Source organism: Xiphophorus couchianus, chromosome 20 (genome assembly GCF_001444195.1).
Source record: "Xiphophorus couchianus chromosome 20, X_couchianus-1.0, whole genome shotgun sequence".
In the NCBI taxonomy this organism is placed as follows: domain Eukaryota; kingdom Metazoa; phylum Chordata; class Actinopteri; order Cyprinodontiformes; family Poeciliidae; genus Xiphophorus; species Xiphophorus couchianus.
Genome location: NC_040247.1, coordinates 3,270,877 through 3,282,354, shown reverse-complemented (window position 1 = coordinate 3,282,354; position 11,478 = coordinate 3,270,877). Strand labels below are relative to the sequence as shown.

The 11,478-nt window shown below is 49.6% G+C and overlaps 1 protein-coding gene across 1 annotated transcript in view; it reads right to left on the bottom strand.

Annotated features, from left to right (window-relative positions):
- Positions 1–520: 520 nt before the first annotated feature.
- Positions 521–11,478, bottom strand: part of dag1 (dystroglycan 1) — a 31,736-nt gene continuing 20,778 nt past the window's right edge. The window contains exons 3-4 of the mRNA XM_028002366.1: positions 4,901–5,356; positions 521–4,184 (exon numbers count right to left, since the gene is read on the bottom strand). Of these exons, the coding sequence (XP_027858167.1) occupies positions 2,379–4,184; positions 4,901–5,356 (2,262 nt within the window). The 3' untranslated portion in view covers positions 521–2,378. The remainder of the gene's footprint in view (positions 4,185–4,900; positions 5,357–11,478) is intronic.

Below are 11,478 nucleotides of genomic sequence, written 5' to 3'. Positions count from 1 at the left end.
TTTAACTGCAACAGCAGCTGATTGACTCAACATCCATGCAGTTATACATACAGCTGATTTAGTCTGACAGCAGAGAGGCGCCTCAATCAGGCCGGGATCAATCCTCCATTAATCTCCATCATCCCTGAGGTCCGTCTCTCCTGCAGGAACTCATTCATCTTCGCTTCACCCTCCTCCAAATTAAACTCTGTCATGAATCATCGCCTTGGGCCGAAGGAGACGCTCAGCTGTTTATATCTAATCAATGGTCAATATCAGAGCAAAGCGTTTGGATTCAGTCGGTGGAGAGTCTGATTTGACTGGACCGAGTCTTCAAAGCAAAACCTTTAACCAGGAAGAGAAGTTTGGACAAGTTGGACAGCAGCTCGTCCGTCCCAGACAGCATGAAGCCGTTCGAGGAAATGAACTTCAGATGGGAGGGAGAACCAGAACCAGGCGTCAGGTCTGATGGAGCAGACAACAGAAACTCCCCACCGGTCCAGCAGGTATGAGGCGAGAAGCAAGAAAGATGAGCCAGGCGTCGGTTTGATTAAGGTACCAGTTGGTTTTATTATTACAATGCACACTGGATAAGCAAAAAAAGCCTTGGCATCCTGCGAAAACCAACATCATGACAGAATGAGTCACACGCGTGAGGCTGCACGGAGCGGCCGCGCCGCACGCTTTTATTGCAAAGGGTCACTTCCTGCTCAACTCAGGCAAAGGATGGAAATAAAACGACTTCCGGGTCTCTGCGCCGCGTCGGGGACGCCAACACACCAAAATAATCCAAACGTGACCCAAGAGTGAACGAAGCTAAACTTTAACAAATCACAGAAGACTAATCATCAATTCAGATCATTTTAATAAACAATTTGAGGCTGTATCAAAAAGTAAAAAAAAAAAAAAAGGTTTTCCGGGAGAAACTGGTTGGAAATTCAATGTTTTTGTTTTCCTGAATCTGGAAAAATCAGGAAAACAAAACTTCACTTCTGGGAGAGTCCCAGCGTCACGTAGAAAAAAATCAAATCAAATCAAATAAAACGATCCCTGGTTTAAAGTTTCCGGGTTTCTTGTCCCGTTTTACCGGAGAGAAAAGAGGCGGAGCTGGAATCCTGTGGAATACCAGTTTAACCAGTACAGGTCACGGAGGAATACACCTGCTCCACATGCAGCCTGAACACCAGAGGGAGTAATCTGGGTCATCAGGCGGTTACCAGAGCGTCCGACAGTGGGTCAGCACATACAGAGCATGCCCAGTAGATGACCGGTGCCCGATGGAGCCATCAGGGTCACGCTGGGGTCACGGTGAAGCTGATTGGCTGCAGGATGTGACATCAGAGAAGGTAAACCCGACCTCCTCACCATGAGGTCGGTTCTGTTTGTGAGTCGCTGTCAGTTGCTCTGGTTACCGCCTGTAACCCATCAGGCAGCATGTGGACGGCCTTCTGTCCAAACTGGATTATTTAAATACCGACATGATGAACAAAACATTTACACCTGTTTTCTGTCACATATTTGGGTTTTTTGATGTCCAAACTGTTTGGATGGTCGATGATTGGGGCCAGTTCCCACCAGTTCCCACCAGTTCCCACCAGTTCCCACAGGATTCCAGTCGTTGATCTTACTGCCTGGTTTCTCTCGTCTCAGAGGACCGGACTGAAAGTTGTGGCTGATTTGTCTCGTAGGAAAACAGGAATAAAAAAATCAGCTGTTAATATTTTGGAAGATAATTCTTTCTCTCCCACTTCGCTCCCCCAAATAAAAAATCTTCCAGACAAACAGTGAACTTAAAACCAACAAAACAAACAATTATTCATCTCTACCTTGTTATTCTCAGCTAGACTTTGTGAATAAGGATAAAAACAGACAAACCGAGTTAAAAGGCAAACCGTTATGAATCCCAATAAACACACACACTCATTCGCACACACACACACACACACACCTCGCCCTCCCTTCGATCGGAGAGCTTGGGGTTGGGTCGAGGATCTGATGCTTTCAGAAGACGTGCGTGTGTCTGGTGACGCTAGCAGGACACAACAACGGCTGTTAGGCAACGCTTCAGTCCAGTGAAAAATAAAAGTTACCGGGAAAAAGAAGAAAAGTCAAATCCTGTTCTCAAATGTAGAAAAAGCTGAAATGCTGAGAGGGAGAGCAGGTCTCCCGGTGGTTTCCTCTGGGTTGAGCCAGCGGCCCGCTGGGATCAGAACGCGGCGGCTACCGCAGAACCAGTAGTCCCTCAAAGCCGTTCCAAACCCCACCCAGTCCATCGCCTCCGTTGATTTGGAACTTTAGCACCTCTTGACATCACTTCCTATAAAAGTCCAGACAGAAACAGCAGAAACCAGCGCAGTTCCTGGAGCCTCCCTCCGCCGTGAGGGGAGGGTAGCCGGGCCTTATGGCGGCACGTAGGGGGGCGGCGACCTGTACGGAGTCATGTTCTTTGGACGGGAGCCCTTCCCCTCCTGGGGAGTCGTGAAGGGAGGAGGCGGCTGGTAGGGGGGTGCGTTGGGGTCTTCGTCACGCAGGGCGGTGTACTCCCCCAGCATCTCCTGGTTGAGGGGCGTGGTCTCTGGGCTGGCCATGTTGGGGTACTCGGGGGGCGGCAGCGGCGGCTTCTCTTCCTGGAGAATCAGCGGCATGCTGGAGGAGGGGGGCGGCTTGGAGTCGTCCAGCTCATCGGCGAAGATGATAGGCACGCCCTTTTTGATGAAGGTTGCCTGATCTTCAATGGTCAGCTTGCCTCGCCGCTTCTTCCTGTAGCAGATCATGGCGATGATCCCTGCGATGAGCAGAATGGCCGCCACCACCACAGCAGGGATCACTGTGTGAAGGTAAACGTCATCGGTGCTGTGGCGGCTCGACCCCAGGCCTGGAGTGACTGTGGAAGGTACTGGGATGCTGACCTCTGCTGGCGGGATGAAGGAGTGCATCCGGCAGCTGGCTCTGCCCCGCACCTTCACATCCTGCGGACTGAAGTCCGGCCCCATGTAGTCCTTGAACTTCTGTGAGGGTCTTCCGTTGGCGTCTCCGAGCGTCCTGCTCATGTTCCTGAGCTGCTCCTTGGGACACGGGTGCTGCGGCAGGCTGGTGTTCGTCCATTCCACCACGATCGAGCCTTTGCTGATGTTCCTGAGGCTCACTGTGCTGCTGTTGCGGTCGCCCAGGACGTACGCCAGCTTCTTGACCAGCAGGATCTTCTTGTGGATGTTGTTGGTGATTAACCGTGGCTCTCCTTCAAAGCGGGCCGTGAAAATGACCGGCGTTTTGTCATTGGCAGGCCAGCGGTTTACTTTGACTTCAAACGCGTCGATGGCGTTGCGGCCTCCTTTGTCGGTTGCCTGCATGAAGTACTCGTGCTTCCCGATGTGCTGAACATCCGGCAGGCCGTACAGCAGCTGGCTGGTGGTGTTGAACTGGATCCAGGACTCCTCTCCAACCACATCCTTGTGGTTCTGTTTCAGAGACAGGCGGAGCTTGTCTGTGGTTCCGTCCTCTTTGTCAAAGAAGGTATCAGAAGGGATTTTAACCTCGAAGTACGTTCCCACCAGAGCAACGACCTGATCAATGGGGTTCCTCAGCACCGGCTTCTTGTTGTTTGGGTCGTCGATGACACCAGATGACGGTGTGCTGGCTGTGGGGGCCTTGGGTGAGGGGGTCTTTGGGGTGGTGCTGGGTGGTTTCCTGGGTGGTTTTTTGGGTGGGATGGTGGGCGTGGCGGTGGCCTCTACTGGGATCTTCCTGGACATGGACGGCTGAACGGAAACGGTGCTGGTGGTCACGACGACCTTGGTCGGCTGAGGCGGGCCCAGGGTCGGGGTGTGGGCGATGGGGTCACGGATTCTGATCGTAGGCTTTCCTGGCAGAGGCACAGGGCCCCAAACCGGAGGGGCAGAACTTTCTGTGGGCGCAGCGATGGAGGGAGAGGAGAGGGTTGGGACGATCCTGACCGGAGGTTCAGCCACCGTGGTTGGAGGAAGAACGGCCAGGACGGGCGTCGGAGTGTTGTTCAGCTGCCTTCTCACTCGCTTTGGGACTTGTGGCTTCTTGTTGGCGATGTGCCATCCCACCACGGGGTACCCCAGCCTGGCAGACATGGATCCGTCTTTAGCTGGACCCTGGACGCTGTTGATGTCTGGAACGGTGGTCCGGTCCAGGAAGCAGCCCAGCTTCCATGACAGAAGAGCTCCGTTCTCCACCACCTGAGAAACAGACACACCCATGAAGCAGCTGGCCATTCGGTAACATTATCTGCAGCTCTAACGGCTGATGTTTATTTTTGCAGTTTGATTTCTGCAGCAGCTCCTGAACCCTGGAGAAGCTCTGTGTGAAATATTAGGCTGAGTTTAAGGCCTGCTGAGGAACTCAAGTCTTTTATGACCTGAAAGGTAAATCCTGTGGAGTTTTACTCACTTACACTCAGGAAAAATGGTGTTTTGCAGATATGGCAGCTTGAGTTGTTGTGGTGACAAATCACATTTTTTATGTTTGTGTGGGGAGAGCAGATGCAAGTGAATTATTTACTAAGATGTTTCAGAAAGTAAAGAAAGTGTTTTGGTTCTGGCTTGTTGTCAGACAATAATCTGACCAGCTGGTGAAGATGTGAAAACATCCAGAGGAAAACTGAGAGATGGAAGCAGCAAACTGAAGGCTGGGAGGAGAAGCAGATTGTTCCCCTGTTAGCATCGTTAGCTAACAAAAGAAGCTAACATCTCAGGATGTTAGCTAACGATGCTAACAGGATGTTAGCTAACGTCAACAGCCTGAAGCTCAGAGGTTCATGTGACTGAACCTCTGAATGTCAAGAGAAGAAGAATAAACGCTAAACATATTAATTATGCACAGAAACCAGGAGAAATTATTAACAAAAGTTTACGTCCCTTTGTTAGCTTACAGCCAACCATCTTTATCTGCTGACCTTCTTGGCGTTTCCTGGGCCGGCCATGAAGGCCGACATGTCAAACAGCCGGTTGTTGACCACTGCCAGCATCTTCATGCCCTGCAGCTCCACGCCTGAGAAGCTCCTCATCCTGTCCAGCAGCTCCACCCGCTGCGCCGAGCTCATCTTCGTCAGATCGGCGTCCAGAATCACCGTCAGCACCGTGACCGGCTCCTCGTTGCTACACACGAAGGGCTGGACGGGATCCTCCGCCGCCGCCGGGCCGGACAGCGGCGCCGACGAATCGCCATCAAAGTGGTCATCCGGGTGAACCTCGATGGAAAACTCCTCTGAGGAAGAGGAAGTGTGGTTGGAGATGGTCACAGAAATGTAGTGGACTCCTTTATCCTCCTCCAGAGGGATCCCCCGCAGGATGCTGCTGCCACCGTCCCAGTGCAGCCAGGCGGGCAGCGAGTCCTTCCCCACCTCTGACACCTGCAGACAAACCAGAGAGCAGGAATCAACCGCCGACCCAGGATTTAGGAACATTTGGGAATCACTGGTGGGGAACAGCTATAAAGATGTTAGAATTACACTTTGGTTACCATGGCAACTTGGATTAGGAACACAAGTTATCAATTAATGAGTTAATGTAAAGTCGACTAATAATTAACTGATAAACAGACATTTTTTTGGGTCTCTGCCTCTTTAAGAAGCTCCTGCTCTCTCTGAAGCTCCGCCTCCAGGAAGTCGTCCCAACATGGCTCCTCTATTAACCCTTTAACGTTTTTACCAGCGTTGCTCTGAGCAGCAGCTCCTATAATGAGATCAGCTCCATCAACTGTTTGCTAATTACCCCTGCCTGCTGCCCCGCCCACTGCTAGTCTGAAGGAGCTGAGTGGGGGAGGAGCTGCACCTGGTGGGCGGGGCTAGGTCCACCCAGGTGATTTGAACAGCTGTATGGTTGCCATGGAGATTACAGGATCTGAACAATTTCTTGAGTCAGCTGAATTACATCGATTGTTTATATTTCAACCAGTACCGCATAAATGCATCTGGACTTTGTTTGGACCGTTTCTCCTTCACATTCTGGTGTAGTGCTGCCATCTTTATTTCTGTATCAACCGGCTCAGCTTGAGGACGCCCAGAGGCGCCCTCTTCTGGATGGTGGCCAAACTACAACACTAAGCTAATAAACCATTATCAGTTTGCCTCTGTGTCTCGGACGAACTGATTCTATCTGCTGTATTTCTACCAGTCAGCTGCTGCGAGAGGCTGAGTCCGTCAGCGTTTTGATTCAGGTACCAGGACAATAAATCCAGTTCACCCTCCTCTTCCTCACATGCAAACACAAACGCAGAGCTGAATCCTTATTTAAACATGACTAAAATTAAAATAAGTCGGTCAATTATGAGGCTGGTGGGGGGCTGATGAAGAGAAATGGATCACAGGGGAGGGACAATGCCAGCGCAAAGATAAACTCAGAAACAGGAGTGAATCTCCCCCTCCCCCATCCACAAATTAATTCTGCGGCTAATAAATCCCGGTTAATAAATTATGCAGCGAGCTGCTCCCAGGATGCATCATTACGGCTGCAGCAGGCTCACGAGAAGCAAACCGAGAGACGGAGCTCAAGGTTCTCATCCCCGTGTCCAAGAGACAGCAGGTCCTCTGACGAGACAGGAGACAGGCGTCCACGTCTTCTGATCAGGACGCAGCCCCACCCGCTGCTCCGACTGCTGCTCCACCCATTAACCCGCCCGCTGTTCCACCTGTTAACCCGCCCGCTGCCCCACCCGCTGCTCCGCCCGTTACCCTGCCTGCTGCCCCGCCCACTGCTCCACCTGTTAACCGGCCTGCTGCCCCGCCCGCCGGTTTTAAACCACAGTGACACGAAACCAGAGCAACACAGATTTCATCATCACCACAGAAACGGGACAAAAACATTTTGAACAACCTGAATTCCGAACAAAATCTCATCCAAAGTTTCTTTCATCAACCAATTATTAACCCAAACTCTGTTCACGGTTCAGTTTTTCCTCATGTTGATGTTTTAAGGATTTTTAACTGCAAATTCATCATTTGCTATAAATGACCAAGGAATGATAAAATGTTTATTATTTAGAAAAGAACTGAATCATTAGAAAAGAACTGAATCATTTGCTTGTTTCCATTTTCTCATGTATTTTAAATATTGCCTAAAATAATCTTACATAGTTAAATTAAAAATCTGCATAATGTGACTAACGGATCGGTGGATGAGCCGATGAACCAAGAACCATTCCTAAAGAGTCCAAGGTCAAAGGTCAACATTTTGTGTCAGGCAGAATATTTCTCATTTGGGACGTTTCCAGTCATAAATAAATGTTGTCAAGCTCAGAGCCAATCAAATGCAGAGAAGGAGCAGATCCTCTCCTCTGATTGGCTCCAGTTCAACAAGAAAAAAAGACTTTATTTTCCATCACTGCCAGTGGAAAGAAAAGTGAATGAACCTCTGAACTGTGGGAAACGGACCAAACCAACCTGTGGCTCAGGTACGTCTGCAGGCTGCTAAAACAGGAAAACCACTCAACTGTTCCTGTTGGAATCAAAATGTAAAAAATATTATGCAATTCAACTTTATGCTTTCCACTTCCTCTGCAGTCTTGCCTCTGTTCCTACTTCTGAAATCCTTGTGGAAATGAGCCAGTGAAACCAGTGAAACCAGTGATAAATGCTCATCTGAACCCTTTCAACTCCCAGCAGAAACCTTCATCTTTTCTCCTCCTCCTCTCTGAGAGGAGGAGGAGAAAAAGTCTCCAGTCGTTTCCAGCGTAAAGCTTCAGAAGAGCCAACAGGCCGTCAGCTGAGAGAAACCAGCTTCCTGCAGGACTGGTCAGGAGGAACCGGGACAGAACCAGAACCGGGTTCTGGACAGCTGCTACGGTGGCGGCAGGGACGGCGAGCGGAGTGAATTTATTCAGATGCAGCTAAACGCCTCGTTCAGGAGCGTTACTGCAGAGGAACTCGCTCTCCATGATGGATGCTAATGTTGGGTTTGACGAATGAACGGCAGGCGGAGAAACCACATCTGTTTGGCCCCAACTTAAAAGGCTTCATTAAAAGGAAACGAGTGATAATCTCATCAGAGCTGCAGCTCCTTTCATCATCTGCTGCCGTGACTATCAGCAGTCAGGAAGCCGCCGCCGTGCAGCAGGCTGGCCTCCAAACCAACCGGCTCCAGGAGCGACAGGCGTGAAACGCAGGGCGGCGTTATCGCATCCGGCGGATTCCTCTCTGCATGGCCGCCTGCTGATGGGCGGGGTCAGGGGTCGCACGGTGAGCTCATCATCGTAAAGTTTTACCCGACAGCTTTATATGAGGGTGAAAACATTAAAATCAGACTGGATGCTGTAACAACACGGCTACATACTTCACTGCTTCAGAGGATTTCACTGCAGAATCCCTTCAGTGTTTAACCAATCAGGGAGCTGGAGGCCAGAGGCGGCCTCTGATTGGCTGTCCACTCATCAGATGTTTAATAAATCAATCTAAACTGAAAACTCATCAATGTGGAAATGAATCAACCAATAATTTGCTTTGAGTTTGGTCCATTTAGAAAAATGTACAGATGAATAAATGTAGTTCACACGGACTTACAGACCTCTGCCACCAGGGGGCGGGTTTCCTGAGTGTGTTTTATGATGAGGGAGCAGGTCACGTGACTGGCTGCATTGGTTTGACTGGTTTCGGAAACCAGCCAAGGTGGGCGGAGCCAAGGTGACAAAATTAACGCGTTAAAATCTGAGTAATTAAAAAACTAAATTTTATTACAAACTAATGATTTGATTCACTTTATGATGCAGAAAGTTCATGTTAAATTTTTATAAATGTATTTAGTTGAATATTTGTTTTTATAATTTGAATGATAAAAACAGCTTCAGTATTTAGAAAAGTCTGAATATTATTGGCTGTCTCTGTTGCCTAGCAGCAGGCGGGTCGTGGGTTCGAGTCCCACCCTGGGCTCCTTCTGCACGTCCTCCGTCCGTGTTGGGTTTTGTCCGGGTCCTCCAGCCGAACCCCCTGACCTGCTCCGTGTTATTTTAGTCTCCGTGTCCTCTGCTGTTTGGGTCTCAGCTGGAACCAGAACCGCGCGGCTGCTGCTGGCTCCGGGCCGAGCCCGTTAAGCGGGGAGTTCTGCTCGGATTTACAGCCTCTCCGTCTCCATCATCATATTTTAATGGCTGCTGCTCCGGCGTGTCTGTGGCCGGCTGAAGCGCGGCGCATGCGCAGCTGCCTGTCTGAAGACATGAAAGTTACGGTCCGTAATGCCTTCCTCATGTACCGCCGCTCCCAGAATAGATCCATTAATAGTAACGGCCCGTTTTTCCTGGAACCGGCTGCGGCTCGGGGAATTTTCCCTCCAGAGCAGCTCAGTCGGCACCGCTGTCCTCTGTTTGGACCCGGCCCGGAGGAGTTATGGTTCTGCCCGTTTATTCCTTCAGTGTAAACAAAACGGAAATCATGAAGGAGTGGCAGAAGGTGGTGGTGGTGAGCTGAGCCCTGATTGGCCAGTTCGGATCGGTTCTGATCCGGCTGCAGGTTCTGCTCCCACAGTGGGAAAGGTCCTGCTGTGGATTCCAGCCACAAATTCATTTTTAAGAGCAGAAAATGAGCCCAGAGATGGAAATGCTCCTGTAAACATCCACCTGGCTGCGGGCCTGCAGCTCTTCACCTCCTCCATCCCTCCATCCCTCCATCCATCACATTTTCCACTGGACGTCCCTCTGCCAGCTCCCTCCCTGTTGGCTCCTCTTCATCCTCCCTCCTAAATATGAAGCTTATCTGCCGAACCGGGCCCAACAACGGCCTCCTTTCTTCGCGCTCCTCCGACAATGAGCCGCTTTCTTCCGCCGCCGGCAGTCCGGCCTCCTCCTCATGTCTCGGTTCCCTCCGCGCTTCGCTTCCCTCGCTCCTCTGGCTGATGAAACGTCGCTTTTCCCGGGATCATCCAGCGGAGGGTCTGTGGGAAGCTGCTGGTTCTCACTCACTGGGAAACAAACCGTTACTGGGAGGAAGCTGGAGAGAAACCCTCAAACTGGGATTCAATCCAGATCCCAACCGAACCACCAGTATATACAAAAATCACTTTTTAATGATGTTATTCTGGAGTTAATAAATCCAGACGCAGCAGGCGGGTCGGTGATCCGGCGGCACATCCTGGTTTTCAGTTTTAAAAAATTAATTCACAGAAATTCTGACACTTTTAACAATAAACAGCAACTATAAAGTCATCAGAAAGGCAAACATAAAAATTTAATATCAATTTCTGCTCTCAGTTGTCTCATTTAAATATCCAAAATTTGATCGTGACTGTCACTTTATTAGCTGTTAGCATGTAGCCTGGAAAATCTGGAAAACAGCTCAACGTCAAACTGGAATTGGAATGAGAATCATAACTGGGTCGGTGAAAGTCCAAGGTAAGTTCTGAATGATGGTTCTGATAGGATAAGTAATGGAGGTCCAAATGGGGCCGGCGGTTCTGGAGAAATGAATGGAGGATCAAGTAAAATCTATTTTCTTCATAATATATTAACAATAATAATAATAACAATTCAGGATTAATCGTTATTATTAATCCTGAATTAATAATAATTCAGGATTAGAACCCGGTTCGTTCAGACCCAAACTGATCCGATGTCGTGATTCCTGCTGAGAAGTGGAGACATGTTGGAGTTTTCCCTGAGCGCTGCCTCGCAGGCTGGCTGCGTCTGCAGCGGAATAACACAGATGCTATCTTTATCCGGCTAACGAGCTGCAGCTCCAACAACAACCATTAAATCTGAAACACACTGATGGGGATAATGAGAGACGTGAAGCTGAAGTGGTGAAGATGTGAGGGCGGAGGCAGCCTGAGGAAGAGGACGAGGAGGAAGGGTCAATCAAAGCACGGCTGGGACAGTTCACACCCAAAAAGCCTCAGAGTTTACAGACCGGTTAGCATGACGACCCGAACCGAGTCAGAACAGGAACGTTTACATGAGGGTGAGCCACAAGATTTATTCCCAATTCTCATTTTCTACGATTCAGAATCAATATAAAAAGTCCCAAAATCAATTTTCTAATCTAAAGTGATGAAACAGATCCACTGTTTGTCGGTCTGGCGGTCCGTTGTGACATCATCGAGCAGCCGGTTCTGGAAGGTTTTCATGAAGCACCAAAACAAAGAGGAAACTCCAAAAGTGAAGCGGATTCATCGGGGAAATGTTGAAGGAAAACATTTGAACTCATTTTGGTTCTGAATTCCCAGGAAGACCGAGCCGGACCACCTGGTTGGACTCACCTCATCGTCATGGCAACACTTCCTCCTACTCTGATTGGAGGAATTATTATTATTATCTCTGAACGATTTCTACAATCACTCCAGATTGGATCAGAGCCAAACATGGTTCTGTAGAACCTCTTCCAGTTGGATCAGAACCAAACGTGGTTCTGTAGAACCTCTTCCCATTGGATCAGAACCAAACATGCCTTCCTGGTTCTGTAGAACCAATGGGAGCAGCTCTGTGGCCCGCTGCTCCCCCGCCCCGTTGGATCAGAACCAAACATGCATCTCTGTGGTTCCAGAGGGAAACACC